At 40.1% G+C, this 16,941-nt stretch overlaps 1 protein-coding gene across 1 annotated transcript in view; it reads right to left on the bottom strand.

Moving 5' to 3' along the window:
* The window catches only part of LOC125454890 (ribosomal protein S6 kinase alpha-5-like), a 95,064-nt gene that overhangs the window by 45,552 nt on the left and 32,571 nt on the right, over positions 1–16,941 (bottom strand). The window contains exons 3-6 of the mRNA XM_059648513.1: positions 14,692–14,910; positions 5,016–5,131; positions 4,750–4,857; positions 4,497–4,580 (exon numbers count right to left, since the gene is read on the bottom strand). Of these exons, the coding sequence (XP_059504496.1) occupies positions 4,497–4,580; positions 4,750–4,857; positions 5,016–5,131; positions 14,692–14,910 (527 nt within the window). The remainder of the gene's footprint in view (positions 1–4,496; positions 4,581–4,749; positions 4,858–5,015; positions 5,132–14,691; positions 14,911–16,941) is intronic.

The raw sequence follows: 16,941 nt of genomic DNA, 5'->3' as shown, positions 1-16,941 counted from the left end.
CCCAACTCTTCCTCCGTTACATTGCTGACTGTGTCGGCGCCGCCTCTTGCTCCCCAGAGGAGCTCGAACAGTTCATCCACTTCACCAACACCTTCCACCCCAACAACAAGTTCACCTAGGCCATCTCCAACACATCCCTCACCTTCCTGGACCTCTCAGTCTCCATCTCAGGCAACCAGCTTGTAACTGATGTCCATTTCAAGCCCACCGACTCCCACAGCTACCTAGAATACACTTCCTCCCACCCACCCTCCTGCAAAAATTCCATCCCCTATTCCCAATTCCTCCGCCTCTGCCCCCAGGATGAGGCATTCCACTCCCGCACATCCCAGATGTCCAGGTTCTTCAAGGACCGCAACTTTTCCCCCCACAGTGGTCGAGAACGCCCTTGACCGCTTCTCCCGCATTTCCCGCAACACATCCCTCACAACCCGCCCCCGCCACAACTGCCCAAAGAGGATCCCCCTCGTTCTCACACACCACCCCACCAACCTCCGGATACAACGCATCATCCTCCGACACTTCCGCCATCTACAATCTGACCCCACCACCCAAGTCATTTTTCCATCCCCACCCTTGTCTGCCTTCCGGAGAGACCACTCTCTCCGGGACTCCCTTGTTCGCACCACACTGCCCTCCAACCCCACCACACCCGGCACCTTCCCTTGCAACCACAGGAAGTGCTACATTTGCCCCCACACCTCCTCCCTCACCCCCATCCCAGGCCCCAAGATGACTTTCCACATTAAGCAGAGGTTCACCTGCACACCTGCCATGTGGTATACTGTATCCATTGTACCCAGTGTGGCTTCGTCTACATTGGGGAAACCAAGCGGAGGCTTGGGGACCGCTTTGCAGAACACCTCCGCTTGGTTCGCAATAAACAACTGCACCTCCCAGTCGCGAACCATTTCAACTCTCCCTCCCATTCCTCAGATGACATGTCCATCATGGGCCTCCTGCAGTGCCACAACGATGCCACCCGAAGGTTGCAGGAACAGCAACTCATATTCCGCTTGGGAACCCTGCAGCCCAATGGTATCAATGTGTACTTCACAAGCTTCAAAATCTCCCCTTCCCCCACCGCATCCCAAAACCAGCCCAGTTCGTCCCCTCCCCCCACTGCATCCCAAAACCAGCCCAGTCTGTCTCTGCCTCCCTAACCTGTTTTTCCTCTCACCCATCCCTTCCTCCCACCCCAAGCCGCACCTTCATTTCCTACATACTAACCTCATCCCACCTCCTTGACCTGTCCGTCATCCCTGGACTGACCTATCCCCTCCCTACCTCTCCACTTATACTCTCCTCTCCAACTATCTTCTTTTCTCCCCAAAAAAAAAGGTCCGCCTCCTGCTCTCTTCCTATTTATTACAGAACCCTCACCCCATCCCTCTCTCTGATGAAGGGTCTAGGCCCGAAACGTCAGCTTTTGTGCTCCTGAGATGCTGCTTGGCCTGCTGTGTTCATCCAGCTTCACACTTTATTATCTTGAACTACAGGCCTGTTTAGTTGACGTTAGTAAGAGGGAATTTGGTCGAATCCATGAAGGAGGATGTGAAAAATAGACACTTGGAAAATAATCACATAACTGGACTGCTTCAACAGGAATTAATTGAAGGTAAATCATGTTTGACATCGTTGTTGGAGTTTTTTTTGAAAATGTTATTTGTAGAATAGGTCATGGTGCACATGGGATTAGGGAGGGAAACGGATTGGCATGGATTGAAAATTAGTTTAGAGACAAAAAAAAAGTAGGAGTAGATGGATTAGAGCTCAAGACAAGTTTGTTTTTAAGACCATAAGACACAGGAGTGGAAGTAAAGCCATTTGGCCCATCGAGTCCACTCCACCATTTAATCATTTCAACTCCACTTCCCTGCCCTCTCCCCTTAATTCCTCGCAAGATCAAGAATTTATCAATCTCTGCCTTGAAGGCATTTAACATCCCGGCCTCCGCTGTGCTCCGTGGCAATGAATTCCACAGGCCTACCACTCTCAGGCTGAAGAAATGTCTCCTCATTTCCGTTCTAAATTGACCCCCTCTAATTCTAAGGCTGTGCCCATGGGTCCTAGTCTCCCGCCTAACGGAAACAACTTCCCAGCATCCACCTTTTCTAAGCCATGCATTATCTTGTAAGTTTCTATTAGATCTCCCCTCAACCTTCTAAACTCTAATGAATACAATCCCAGGATTCTCAGCCGTTCATTGTATGTTAGGCCTATCATTATATTCTATAAGGACTAAAAAGTAATATTTCCAAATTTGCTGATGGCATAGATAGGTGGGAATGCAAGTTGTGAAGAGGATACAAGGAGATTTGGATAGGCTAAGTTAATAGACAAGAATATGGCACTTTGAATAGAACGTGAACAAGTGCAAAATTATCCACTTTGGTTGAATATTAGACACACAAAATGTTTCTTAAATTGTGAGAAATTGTGAAACATTGATGTCCAAAAGGAACCTAGCTTCATTGTTTATGATTCACGAAAAGCTAATAATTGTTTGCAGCATCTAGAAAAGACAGTAAAACAGTATGTTGGTCTTTAGTGTCAGGGGATATGACCACAGAAGTCTTGCTGCAATTGTATACAGCCTTAGTGAGATTGCACCTGGAATACTGGTTTTGACATGCCATACTGTGTCTGTATTCTTTAATATTTGAAAGACCAGTGATGAACTTGTTGAAGTTTACAAGAATTCTTACAGGGTGTGACAGGGTGGCTATAGACATGACGTCTGCCCTAGGTGATGAGACTAGAACCAGGAGACATAGTTTCAGATGACTCAGTAAGCTGTTTAAGGGGTGGAAGAATTTCTTCACCCAGAGTTTGTGGAAGCGCAATCACTGAGCACATACAAGAAATGGACAAATTTCTGAATACAGATCAGGTATCCTTTATCCAAATGTCTGAAAACCAAAAAGACTTAAAAACTCCAGGTCTTTTTGAAAGCAGACCCAAACAGACCTGTAGGCACACCAAGTTCAGGCCCTTCCAAAAAAGAGCCTTTGCTCGGCCTGAATGCACCTAAAAGTGACGTTTTGTCCCAAAGCCCCAAAATCAGGCTGCCCACGGGTCTCGTTCAAGCTCTTTGGGAAAAACAAACTTTACTTTTAGGTCTGTTTGAGTCCATTCAGGCCAAGCAGAGATTTTTTTTCTTGCCCCTCAAAGGGCCCGAACAGACTTGAACAGAGCCAAATGGACCTAAGTGGTAAGTGTAGTGAAGAATGGATGCAAAGGAGTAATAAGTGCAGTGATGATGAGGGAAAAAATGTTTATAGATACCATCATGTTTTTGAGAAAACTAATATGAACCCATTCCCCTAACATACTGGGGATACAGCGAGTTCAAGAGTTAAAAGAATACTTTGCTTTTGATTGTGAGACGATTAATAAGAGGTCATAGAGGGCAAGGTAAGTTTATTTGAAAATGAAAAAAAAATCCTTCATCCGAGAAACACGTGGTTCTGTGGTTTTCAAATAAAGGATTTCTGATCTATACCAATAATATCAAAGGATGTGGGATATGCACCAGAAAGTGGGATGAAGTAAATGATCAGTCAAAATCTAAAATAAATGGCTGAGCTGTCTTAATAGGCTGGATGCTACACTCCAGATCTCATGTTCCTAGGGCAAAGCGAGGTGTGTGGAGTGGGAGTGTGGTTGGATGATAGCAGTGGTTTTAATGAGGGAAAGGGAGACAGGGGAAAGAGACAGACAGAGATGAAGAGAGCACACACGTGACAGCACTATCTTCAGGGCCGCTAGTTTCTCATCCAAGTAACATGTGGTTTCCTCACTCTGCTACCAAAATAAGCCATTTCACTATATTGAATTTCAATTTCATATCTGCCCAATCTACAAATCTGTTACGTCATCTATTTTGGCGCAATACATTATTAGCTAAAACCCAGTATGGTGTCAGATATAACCTATACATGCTACCCAGTTTGATATCAGCGCATCATCTCTAAGAAATGAAGACTTAGCTCCTGTTTCCTGAGCTTCGGATTTGATAAATCTTAGAGATATATACAGGTCAGCCAATATTAAAAATGTCAGTGTGACAAAATTGCTGTTCATATAACTTGTTTGGTGACGATGTCACATAGATTGCAAAATCTCAGATTAAATGCCTGATCTGTGCTATGTTCACTAATGCCAACAGGGCCCCAACACTGCTAATAACAGAGTTCAATAATCTTGAACAAGTGACTTTTCACGTGACCATCATTTTGCTGGAAATATGATCATGTGACTTAGGCTCAAATTCAATACCCTGCAGACCTTTGGTGATTTTATGCATAGACAGTTGCTAGGTGGGCATTTATGGATATAGGAGATAATGGTGGTGTGGGATCAAAATTTAGAGATAGTAAAAAACAGTTCAACTTATTGCTGTTAATTACAAAATTGTGTAGAAATCAAAAATGTGACCATCTAGTAATTTAAATTTTATTTTGTGGCGAACGATAATGTTTATATTTGTTTACCTTATCATGGCCACTACTTCCTCCTTGAATAATCTCTGGTGCCATATATTCAATGGTACCACAAAATGAATATGTTCGTTCATCCTAAAACAAAAACAAATGTGCAAAATGAGTGTGCAAACCAATTAAAAATTTACATAAATTTAGTAAAGTTTTGAAGCCTACAATCTCCTCTGCCTAACAGTCAGAAAATGCAAAACAATCAATACTATATCATTGCAAAGTAACTCAACTTTTAAAAAACAAGAATTACCTCAAAAGTGACAAATTCCTTGCTAAGTCCAAAGTCTGTCAAAACGATGTGACCATCACCATCCAATAAAATATTTTCAAGCTTGATATCTCGATATATGATGCCAAGCTACAATTGAAGGCATCAAATAGTTTAATTTCTTTGAAAAAAATTGTCCTGGAAACTAATGAATTAGTTAATGATGAGCAACATAGATTCCTACAATCATGGCACAATAGTTACAATAATTAAACTGGCAATTCTGTTTCTCTCTGTATCACACTTACCTGATGAAGGTGTTCTAGTGCTAATACAATCTCTCCTGCATAGATTCGAACATCTTCTTCTGTGAAGTGTTCCCTTTGGTACAGATGTGTAAACAACTCACCACCATTCACATAATCTACAGAAATAATTTGGACAATAAAGTTTCAAGACTTCTAACTTATAATTGAATTGTTAGATAATATTACTTGATAATATATCATCAGGCAACTGAACATATTGTGAAATGATTAACCTTGCCATAAATCTTCTTGACATAGACAGATTTTCATGCCTGAGCTCAATTGTTGAGCACATAAAATATTAGACACTATATTTCACAACAGGCTGTAATTTTGATGAAAAAGCAGAGAAACTAAAAGGAATTCTAGATACCATAGATACACAATCAATCAACAATTACGACTGCATGCAAAGAGAAACAGAAAAGTCAATATTCCAGCAAAAGGGTTCAGATTATAGGTTAAAATCATGATTTATTTCAAACATCTGTATGAATCAGTTTCTCTTTAGTGTAACCTATATCATTTGGAGTTTGGATGTTACTTTTTAACTGTCGACACAATAACATGCACATTTAAACATTAAACAATAATTGGAAGGGTTTTGTCACCAACAGGCCCTTCTGACATTATTACTAGAAGTGTGCACAACTTCTGTCTTCTCTCCTTTTGCTTTCTTTCCCTATGTGATTATTGTTAAAATTCTATGTGCCAACATCTTAAACACAAAGAATTGGAGACTGGGCAAGCTTTTCTTTGGTGAAATCCAGTCGTAGCCGAAAATGCTAGATCTAGGAAGACTATTAAAAAGAGTCATCTAGTCAAAACAGAGAGGCTCTGGATCAAGCCACAATTTTTCTGCTCAACTCCATTGCCACTAACTTAAAAACCCAGCAGCACAAAAGGTGGCTCAGGTGTTTTTCAAAATTAAATTTCACTTGCAAATATTTTGTATATCATTGGTTTCACTTTATTTATATATGCATCATTGCTATTTGTGGAGGCTAGCTTAGACAGAGATTCAGTGGACTTGCACACCTCATAGTTTGGCATGTGTCAATATTTATTGAGGAGTTAAGGACATTTCCTTTAATGTGGTAGAAACAATGCTGTGCTTCAATGTTCATTTGGTATTGTACTCTCTGAGGCATGCTGAAATTGCAGGCTGAGTTGGCTCCTCTTTCTGTGCCTTGTAAAACGACATTCTCAGAACCATCTCAACCAGAGCAACTGAAATATTCTAAGTGTATTCAAAGCCCTGTAACAATAACTGTTAGACAACATCCCTACAGAAACCCCCATTTGGGCAACAACATTGCTCATTTCCATAACTTGACTGACTGCCCATATAACCACTTCCCCCACCACACCCTGTACAGCAGACCCTTTTCACTTCACTCCTCCAATGTCCTAATCCCACCTTCTTTCCTCTGCCGGATCTCTCTTCTACTCCAATGTCCCTAGCCTCACACCAAACACTCCTCATCAGCCCTAGGACTTAAAGAAAGAGTCAATTCTCTTACTCCCCTCCCTTTTGTTGTATAGCTAAACAAGGAAAACTGCTGACATTACACACACCTGATCAAAGCCAACAGGTGCACACCACCTTTAAAATGATCACAAATGGAATGCTACAAGTTTCCTGGGTGATCTACAAAAACATAGTACAAGGAAACGAGGGCGAGCTCCTGGCAAATTCAGCTTGCCGCTTACTCCGAACTATTTCCATGTTGGAAGTCGGGTACTAACATTTCAGAGCACGCTCCATAGGCACTGGCACAAGCATCCACATCCATGGACATTGGCATCCATCAAGTACCAGCTTCAGAGAACCCTCATGGCACATCTCTGATGCACTTACAGGTTGCTTTTGCACTTCAATACTGTATTGTGGGCTGCACAGCAATTATCATTGTAACGCTGCAGCAATCATACTGTGTGCTAAGGGACATGCATCCAGCTAATGGATCGGACCAGGCTGCAGCTTTGGGCTTTCTCCTCATCATCATAGCACTCACTACTTTTAACCTTATCTCAATGCTCATTGCATCCCGGTCTGGCATTGTCTTGTCTTTTTGCACTTTGTTCCCTCAGCCAGAGATAACATGCTCAAAGTGCTTCTGTCTTGCCTTGCTGTTTAGTGCAGACACAAAGCCAGGAAGCCAGTCATTGTTTACAAAAGCCTTTACTCACCAATTCCTAGCACAGTAAGTCACATCAGGGACAGTTCACATCAGTCTAAGGCCTGCTCATGACAGTCAAAGTTAGGATAAAGAGCAAGGAACCGAAATGACAGGCATCACACTGTTAGTTGCAAGTCTTTCTGCCCTATTGTTGCCTATTACTTTCATGGGATGAGACACAGACAGGTATTACAGAAGGCAAAAGTGGGTGGCAAAGCTAGAACTGTTGGTCCACGTGGGGAGGTATTATACTTTAATGCAGAGGGAAGGCAGGAATAGAGGTGTCAGGGTTGTAATGGGTGAAAGCAAGTGAGAGATGTTGCAGGTAATAGCGAGAGCGGTGGAGCTTGAGCTTTTGTGGGATGGGATACAGCAGCAGAGGTAAACTGAATACAAGGTATCAGAAGGAAGATGGCAGGCAGAGTGGAGAAGGACATTGACTTGCTTCCTACATTGCTGGGCATTTCTCCAAAAAGCTGAGAGCACCTTAAAGTGGGCAGCAACCTTAAACCAGGCTTGGTGTCATGGTCTCCACTTGCTGACCTTTTTTGGGTGAAGGGGTGGGAAGAAAAGGGAAAAAAAAGAGTCTCATATCAGCTCCACACTCCTAACTGGAGCTTCAGGATCCAGGAAAGCTGGAACTGAATGGCCCCAGAGATAACGGGGTGTAGAGCTGGATGAACACAGCAGGTCAAGCAGCATCATAGGCCGTGTTCATCCAGCTCTACACCTTGTTGTCACAGATTCTCCAGCATCTGCAGTTTCTACTATCATTGAATGCCCCCATCTTGCCATGATGGGACAAATGTCAACGACAGTGCAGGGACTGATGTTGTCTGTCCAAGTACATTGCAGGCTTTTGAAGTTGACACAAGCGCAAAAGATGCTGGTGAGTTCTAAGATATTGGAATGTTGTTTGGCAAGTTGTTGGTTAGGTGTGTAGCAATATAGAGCAGAAATCTGATGTGAGAGAAGTGTCTTAGGAGAATTGCAGGCAGGTAATAAGGTAGGTTTGGTGAGAAACCTTCCATAAAATCTCATGCAACTTGGATTGAATCACAAAAATGCGTATTGCAGCTGTTGGTTTTGAATCACTTTGTACAATGCCATCGGAGATTAGTACATGAAACTGAACTGCTTTTCGTTACCTCTACAGCACTTCAAATTACGTAATACTTTGACAGACTGCTACTATGAATGTTATTTCTGGATCGACATTACCTGTTTCAGTGCTTGTGCAAAAAAGTCTTCTCTATTGTTGCTCTCTTATTCCCAAACTTTTGCTCGTTCGTATGCAGATTATCCTAAGATATCAACTTTTACTCTTCTGTTTTTCAGAGAAAACAGTCCCAACCTGTTTAGCTTTTCCTGATAAATATTACTTCTTATTTCTGATTTCAACTTTGAAAATCTTTTTTTCATTTCCTATATCTTTTATATCTTCTATATCTTTTCATAAGACAAGGTTGAGGAGCAGGCTTAGTTAGAGCTCCTGGGGTTTGCTCTGCCATTTAATAAGGTTATGACTGGCCCAATTATTGCCTTAACCCCCACTTTTTCGTTTTAGCCCCATGACCTAGACTCACTTCTTGATCAAAAATCTTATTCTGCCTTGAATGTATATCAGGAGTACTCCCCCTGGGAACAGAATTGTATAAATTAATGACAACGAGAGAAAATATTTTTCATCTTTATTCTACAATGGAGACACAGATTCTTTTCTTAAAACTATTCCATTAGTTCTAGACTCCTCCAGAAGGAGAAAGATCCTTTCAACATATGCCTTATGTATGTTAATAAGCCCCTTCAGGATTTTTTTAAAAGTTCCAACAAAATTACCTCTCGTTCTTCTAAAGACAGTGAGTATTTTCCCAAACTGCGCAATCTTTCTTCATAAGAGAAAGAAAGGGAACATTATGGCAATCAGAATGGTGCACAACAAGTGTGATCTAGTGGATATTCTATACAAGCTTAATTTAACTTCTTTGATTTTGAATTCTGATCTTCTGGGAACGAACACAACATTATGCTTTGTTAACTACTTTACTTTTAATAATTCTTAAATCTGCACCCCTAGATTTCCTTCCATTATTATCCCATTGAACCACTTGGTGATGAATTTTTGCTCCTGGGTCAGGAGTGCAGAGGAGAAATATTTCCAGTTCTACCAACTTGGCCCAGAACAAGTAAGGAGGTTGATACATCTGGAAATAAATGGGCAGAAACTTGCCATGGGTCTTCGATACTGTGCCCATAAATAGAAAAAACAAAAATATCCTTCTCGCTCACCACACACCCTACCAACTCTATTCATGCTAAACCATGCTACGTGTTACATGAGAAATTTAACATAAGAAATAACAGCAAAAAGTACAAATTTCAGACTTTTGAACCTGCACTGCCTTTCAACAAAATCATGGCTGATTTGTTCCAATTCACTCAATAACCTTTGATGCCCTTGTCCAAAAAGCTACTTCTGCCTCAATGAATCATCTCCACTGCTTTGAGTCAGTGTCCCAAAGTCACAATTCCTTGAGAGAAATCATTCCTCCTCTGTGCCCACCCTAACACTTCTTATATCCTCTGTGCCAATCTACTTCTCTATATCCATCCTCATAATATATTTTCACCCTTCAAGTTAACTGATATCTACTCTCCAAGGTTCTTTATATCTCTAGGTGCCTATTTAGTCCCAAACCATGTCCCATCCAGCATCTTTTTCCCTTGCACCTACTATACTTAGCTTCAGACATGGGCAAACCTCAGGACCAGTGGTAAGATTAAATAACATGCAGTTTAAGTGTTTTGTGCAGACTTCACTTTATTGAAAAAGAACACTTGCATTTTAAAAACACATTTACTGCATTTACATACCTTCCAATGCACAAAAGGAATTACCCCAAACATTTAATTCAAATGTATTATCTCTTGTGATAGTTAGCACTGGAATTTATAATCCCACTTCAATAAATATATAACAACTAGTAGGTGTCAATAAACTGTGAAATGGTATGCATCCTAATGTGATACTAGAAAGTTGCAAAATTAGTCACATACAACTAATCCAGTGATAGTTGCCTTCAGGTTTATGTCAATGGAATAAAAGAGTAAGGCATGTTTGTAAAAAAAAATCCAGACAATTTTCTTCCAAAGACTGTCCATCCAAACAATTCCAGAAAGTTCAAACCTGCTCCTACAAGATTTTAGGCATCCAGGTCACCAAAATGACATGAGAGTGGGAACAGCTAATGATTTATATGGGCAGCTGCCTCCGCAAAATATTTGCGCATGCAATATTTTTATATTTGTCCCCACCATTCGGCATTTATGAACTGAAACAAACTAGCTATAAAACAGAAAATGAAATGCTAGGGTTAAGGCTTCATATTTGGACTGACAGAACATGCGAGGTTGTTTTCTGTGAATGATGTGGATTTGGGAATTAGAAGTACAATATTAACATTTGTGGATGAGACTAAAACTTATTGAAGTGTACAATGATGCATACAGGTAACGTGCAAGATGACTGTGTCAAATTGTGCAATGACAAGAAGTGAAAGGCAATTTCCGCCCTCCCTATTTTTGCAGAAGCTGAAATGGAACTACCAAATTTGGGTTTGGGACATTGTATATATGGCAGTGTACTCAATTTTGCTACAAAAAGAGTATATTTGTCATGATAAAAATCAAGAGCTTAGTTTCCAAAGAGTAACTGACCTTACGACCCTTTTCAAAATTTGTCACCTTACACATATCAATACTGAAATTAATTTTCCATTTGTGTATTCCTTAAATTCATTATTCTTTTTTAGTTTGGTCACATTTTTGGAAATAACATTTGGACTACGTATATTTGAATAATATTATAGTATTATATAATATAATATTATTATATTATTATTAACAATAAAACAACATCATCGCCCCCTTACCCTTATACATAAATCACAAAGTTCACCAAGTACTGTTTCCTCCAAAGGCTTTGCAGATTACTGATCTCAGCTGATGGTACTATTAGAACGTACCATCTAAATGATAGCTCATTTGCTTAATTTATTTTTTGTTAGATATACGGTAGTTAGTTACTGAAACATAGTCACACAAAGTTGCAGATTTTTAAAAATCAAAACAAATTTACACACAAAAGAGTGAATAAAAAACAAACGAGGAAACATAGTTACAGAGAACAAGATTTTAATACATATAAAAAAAATTTTCAAACTGCTTCCCAACACTATAAATAAATTCAAATTGTCAGAAAATTATATCCCTATCAAGCCCTCTAAGATAGGAGAGATGAGGAGATGTTGTTTCCTCTTGTGAAACAGTCTAGGACTAGAAGGCATAATCTTAGAATAAGGGGTCATCCATCTAAAATGGAGATGAGGAATAACTTCTTCTCTCAGAGGGTAGAAAGTCTGTGGAATTCTTGACTGCAGAAGCCTGTTGAAGCTGGGTCATTAAGTATATCCAAAGCCAAGATAGGCCGTTTTTTAAAAAATATCAGTAAGGGTCAGCAGCCTTGTTTGAATATGTTTCAGTAACCAACTACCATATAACTAACCAAAAATAAATTAAGCAAATAAGGCTTGAGAGGAAACAGAAGGGAAAGTGAAGTTGAGGATTAACAGGTCAGCCGTGATCCTACTGACTGGCACAGCAGACTTGAAGGGCTGAATGACCTACTTCTGTTCCTATATCTTGTAGACTTAACATGTTCCCAGAACTGCTCTCTTCTGGACTGAACTCTGTTCACTACTCTGAAGTTCAAAACAAAGCTGATGGCTTAAAAGTGTTTACTCTGCCTCTCATACACCCATACATCTTCTTGGAACTGGTACACTGAGGCCACTGTCCAAATGACTTTCTGACAGGTTTTAAAAAGAATTTCACAGAACTGACCAAAATTTACTTGAGCCCATTTTTAAAACAATCCAAGTTCCAAAATAATCACAATATGTATTGCATAAGAACTAGGAGCAAAAGTAGGCAATTCAGCTCAAGCCCACACTGCCATTTAATAATCATGACTGATCACACTTTGGCCTGAACATTATTTTCCCCACTGCTGTCCATAACCCTTCAACCCATTACTAATTAAAAATATATGTCACTACCTTAAAATTTCCTCAACATCCCAGTATGCACTGCACTCTTGTGTAATGAATTCCAGACTCATGACCCTATCAGAGAAATAATTTCTTCTCATCTGTTTTAAAGCTGATACTCCTTATCCTAAAACTATGACCTCTTGTTCCAAATTGCCCTACATGAGGAAACATCTGTTCTAAGTCTGCTTTGTCAATCCTCTTTAGCATCTTTTTTACCACAATTTTATCTTCTCGCACTCCCCTAAACTCCTAAGAATATTGGCCTAAATGGCTCAGTCTCTCTTCATAAATCAGATGTCTCATCTCTGGAATCAATCTAGTGAACCTCCTCCAAAGTAACTATACCCCTCCTCAAATATGGGGACCAAAACTGTACACAGTACTCCAGGTGCAATCTCACTAATGCTTTGTAAGGTTGTAGCAACACGTTAATGTTTATACACTGCTCCTTTAGCAATACAGGTCAAAATTCCATTTGGTTTCCTTACTGCCTGCTGTATGTTCATACCTGCTTTCTGCGATTCACGCATTAGATCACCCAGATCCTTCTGCGTCGAAGCACACTGGCGTTTCTCTTCATTTAGATGAAAAGTTGCTTTTCTAGTCCTCTGATCAAAATGGATAATCTTACATTTATCCATGTTAAACTTCATCTGTTAAATTTTGGTGCATTTACCTAACCTATCCACATACATAAGGAAATGTCTTATTTCTTCATTAGACACCGTTACATTACATACAATCCGTCAGAGTAAAAATGCTCAAAGGTGTTATTTTGGCTCTGGAAGGAAACTATAGGGTAAATATCTTGCTGAGTTTCTTGGCTTTGGTATCCATGTCTTACCTTCAAAAACTACTTGTTTTATGAAAATAAAAGCCTGAGTTCCATCACAGTAACACTGTAGTGAAGCTGCAATGTCAGAAAGTGATGCAGCCTGTTTCCTTGTATAAAATCTTAATGCTCAAATGCACATTTTCACATGCACTGCTTGGTTTTGGCCTTTGCCCCAGCATCGTTCTTCAGCTAAGAAAGCAACGCAGAGACCTATTCCAAACATGTTTAAAAAGCAATGTCACCTTGAATAAAACAAAGAACTGCAGAAGCTAAAATCCAAACAAAAACAGAAACTACTGGAGAAACTCAGCATGTCCGCTAACAGAGAAAAAGTAGAGTTAGAGTTAATATTTCAGTCCAGTGTTCTGAAGAAGGGTCACCGAACCCAAAACATGAACTCGGATTTCTCTGCACAGATGCTGCCTGACCTTCCACGTTTATCTAGCAATTTCTGTTTTTGCCATACTTGATTACTTTACAAAGAGATGCGCAAAGGTCAATCGAATAGGACTTCCACCCTATTTTGCTCTCCCCTCCCATGGTCTAATGAAGCAGAACATCTCTGAAAGAAGACGTATTACGGATTGCAAAATAACAGAAAGAAGAATCAGTGCCACAATAATATACGAAGAATAGCACCAGAGGTCCAAGATGATGGCGGAGAAGCAACATGGTGTCCAAGCTCCTGGCCTGGGGCTCGTCTGTTTCCATCTGTTTTCTTTGTTACTGTTTACTTTTACTCTTTGGAGTCCTTTTCAACATCTTAGCAGGGCAAGAGTGGGCTTGGCCTCTCAAACACGTGTGGCAGGAGTTGGCTTCTCGGAGAGTGGGCTGAGGAGAGAAAGCCCTCGGAAAGCTTGTAACAGCAGCGACTATAGGCCCAGCAGAAAGAGACAGAGCATTGTAGCTTTCACGTTGGTGGGCGAGGCGCAGGACTCAAGGCGGTGGCGATGGCATCAGTTTTGAAGATGGCAATGGCAGTGATAGCGGGGCAGCCTCTTCAGTCAGCGGAGAAGGCAGCATCTGCACTTGGTGAGCGATGCAGTACTCCCATAGCAGTACTCCTGGCTGATTGATGGAAGCAGTGCTTGCTTCAGTGGCTGTGTGGTAGGCCCAGTGTGGTGCTCCTAGTGGCAGAGCAGTGGCAGCAGTCGTGGCCCCAGAGTGGGACTCTTGGAATGGGCTGTGATGGGGAGGCATTGTTGGGCAAGCAGCCCATGTGGAGACAACCCCCAAAGTTGAGCGGAGCACAAGAAGGGAGGAAGAAGTCTGTTTTTAGTAATATCTTAATATTTTCTTTAAGTCAAAATGGCGGCACAGCATGGCGACATATTACACTCCACTATTTATTTGTTAAATGCAAGTGACAATAAACCGTTCAATTCAATTAAAGAATTGTCAACATTTAAAATAGAATGTACTGAAGTACTAAGGAATCACTTCACTGTTACCAATGTACATCACAATGCAAAGGATTGGGAGAGAGATAACAATGCACAAAATTTAGATGTAGACATTTTGTAAGGAATAGGACAAAAAACTATTACCTAGTATAAGATGAAGCTTGGTGTCCGTTTGGAAAGCATAGTGCAATGTGACTAGAAAAGGAGACTGTCGAATATGTTCTAACACTTGCCGTTCTGTCTTGATGTGCTCAGTTGTTTTTGCTTTTTGTACAATGGAAGCCTTCTTAAGCACTTTCATCGCATAGAGTTTGTTTGCATCATGGCCACTAATTTTTCTAACCAGAAAAACTTTACCATATGCTGTGAAAGTACAATAAAACACAAGAATAAACAAGTTATTAACTGTAAAGCATTACTATTTTCTCTTAATAGTTGTTTAAAAATCCTAAATAGCAATCATTATAAAGTAAGATTTTGCGCCAATCTTCACAAAAACACAATAGATAGGTAAAAATTTATCATAGGTCACAAAGTCATAGAGCTTGTAAGGTCTTTAGTACACTGCACCAAACTAGATTGGTCACTGTCATTCTTGGATTTGTAAAACGGCGCGAGGGAAATGCGCTTTTATTCTTCCTTCCTTGTACATTTTAGAAAAGCATTCAGCTTTCGTATTCCATCTACCCCAGCACAAACATCAGAAACACAAAATATAAAGGGCTATTACCAAGAATTGACATCCAATCTACTCTGCAACACTGTATGTTTAAAACAGTAACGTTGTACTGTTAGGGTGCAAACATTTATTTTATTACATATTTAATGTTAAATTTTTGCGCAAAAATATATGTTTTTCCTCATTAATAAATTCATTGTAATATGTAGTTATTGTATTCAGTTTATATAGTTAATTTGAGAAATCTTGTGGTGCAACGGTAGTCTACCCTTTGGCCGGAAGACATGAGCTTAATTTCTATTTGCACTGGAGAATGTCATAACATTCCTGAATAGGTCAATTAAAAATATTTTTTAGGGCTGTTGTGGTGCAGTGGTGCTGTTCCTAGCTCTGGGTGAGGCCAGAGTTCAGGTCCTAACTGCTCCAGTGGTGTGTCATGACACATTTGAACAGGTTGTTTCAAAATATCTACACATCCAACTTGAATAGGAGAAACTATAATATGAAATCTATCCTATAACAAACTAATTCCTCTGTAGCATTAACATGTTCCAACTGCAGCATTCTAATGCACTTCAGTTAACTGCAAGCAAGCTCTTGATATCTCAGCAATTATTTAGATAGTAGCTCACCCATGCAGATTACAAGGATTCTTTTTCCTGACTGCTCCCTGGCAATCCCTGCCAGAAATTCACGTATTTTGGCCTGAAGCAGTTATTATGTCTCCTTGAGGTCAAATATCCTTAATAATCACTGACCAATAATGACCAATTGGGCAAAGTACTAGAATGCAGCTAGTGCCTGTCACACTGTTCCACCAAAAAAAGTAGCTGATTTAGCAATGGTGAGCATTAAAGTAATGTTTGAGACATTTTTAAAAAGTATACAATTGTTTTAATAGCTCCTTAAACTGGTCTCAGTTCAGAACAGTATAATTGGGTCTTTATGCAACTGGGTTGTGCAAAAACAAAACACAGCCAGAGTCGGGTTGCTAAGCATAGCTGATAATTTTTGCAGGAACTGTCTGCATGCTGATACAAGGTGAAGATAGTTATTGCAATAGTCAAGTTAATCTTAAATTAATCTTTTGGAAGAAATTATCACACTGAAAGCATTTCTGTATTTTAAAAAGATTGAGAAGATGTCCAAAGTTTTGTGACAGGTGTGTTTGCACTGAGTCAAGTATATACACCTGCAGTCTGATGAACAGGGTATGAATATCTGAAAAATGGCATGTTCATCTCCACTTCTACTTGTAAGTAATTTCTCCTTCTGTTAACATTGACTCATGTCGTGTAAAAGAAAACTGTATTCCCAGGCTTACTGCTAAGCGTCACTGAAGTTCTAGAAGATATTTTGAGGTTTGACATGTCAATGAGTTGTCTCTTCCACACTCTAGTCAACAATTTGGACTTCTACATTTCACACTTTCAACTTCAGTAACTAATTACTGTCAGTGTGATGTAATTCAATTTTAAAACTAGGACCTGATTAGTAATTCTCCTAAATTTTAGACTTCACCAACCCTTTGTAGTAGGGCTCAGAGATGGGAGAGCTTGGAAACTGACTGAAGAATGTACCAGCAGGCAAATCTGACATCTTCCCTCTGCCTTGGGCACAACTGGAATGCCTGGCAACTAAGCAGCCAATGTGGTGATTAAAGGCTCAATGAAAGACCAACTCCCATCACCACCAATATTTCAACAAAATGAACT

The sequence above is a fragment of the Stegostoma tigrinum genome, chromosome 9, assembly GCF_030684315.1.
Source record: "Stegostoma tigrinum isolate sSteTig4 chromosome 9, sSteTig4.hap1, whole genome shotgun sequence".
Classification (NCBI taxonomy): domain Eukaryota; kingdom Metazoa; phylum Chordata; class Chondrichthyes; order Orectolobiformes; family Stegostomatidae; genus Stegostoma; species Stegostoma tigrinum.
Note: the sequence above shows the minus strand (reverse complement) of the source record. Positions and strands in the feature narration are given on the sequence as shown.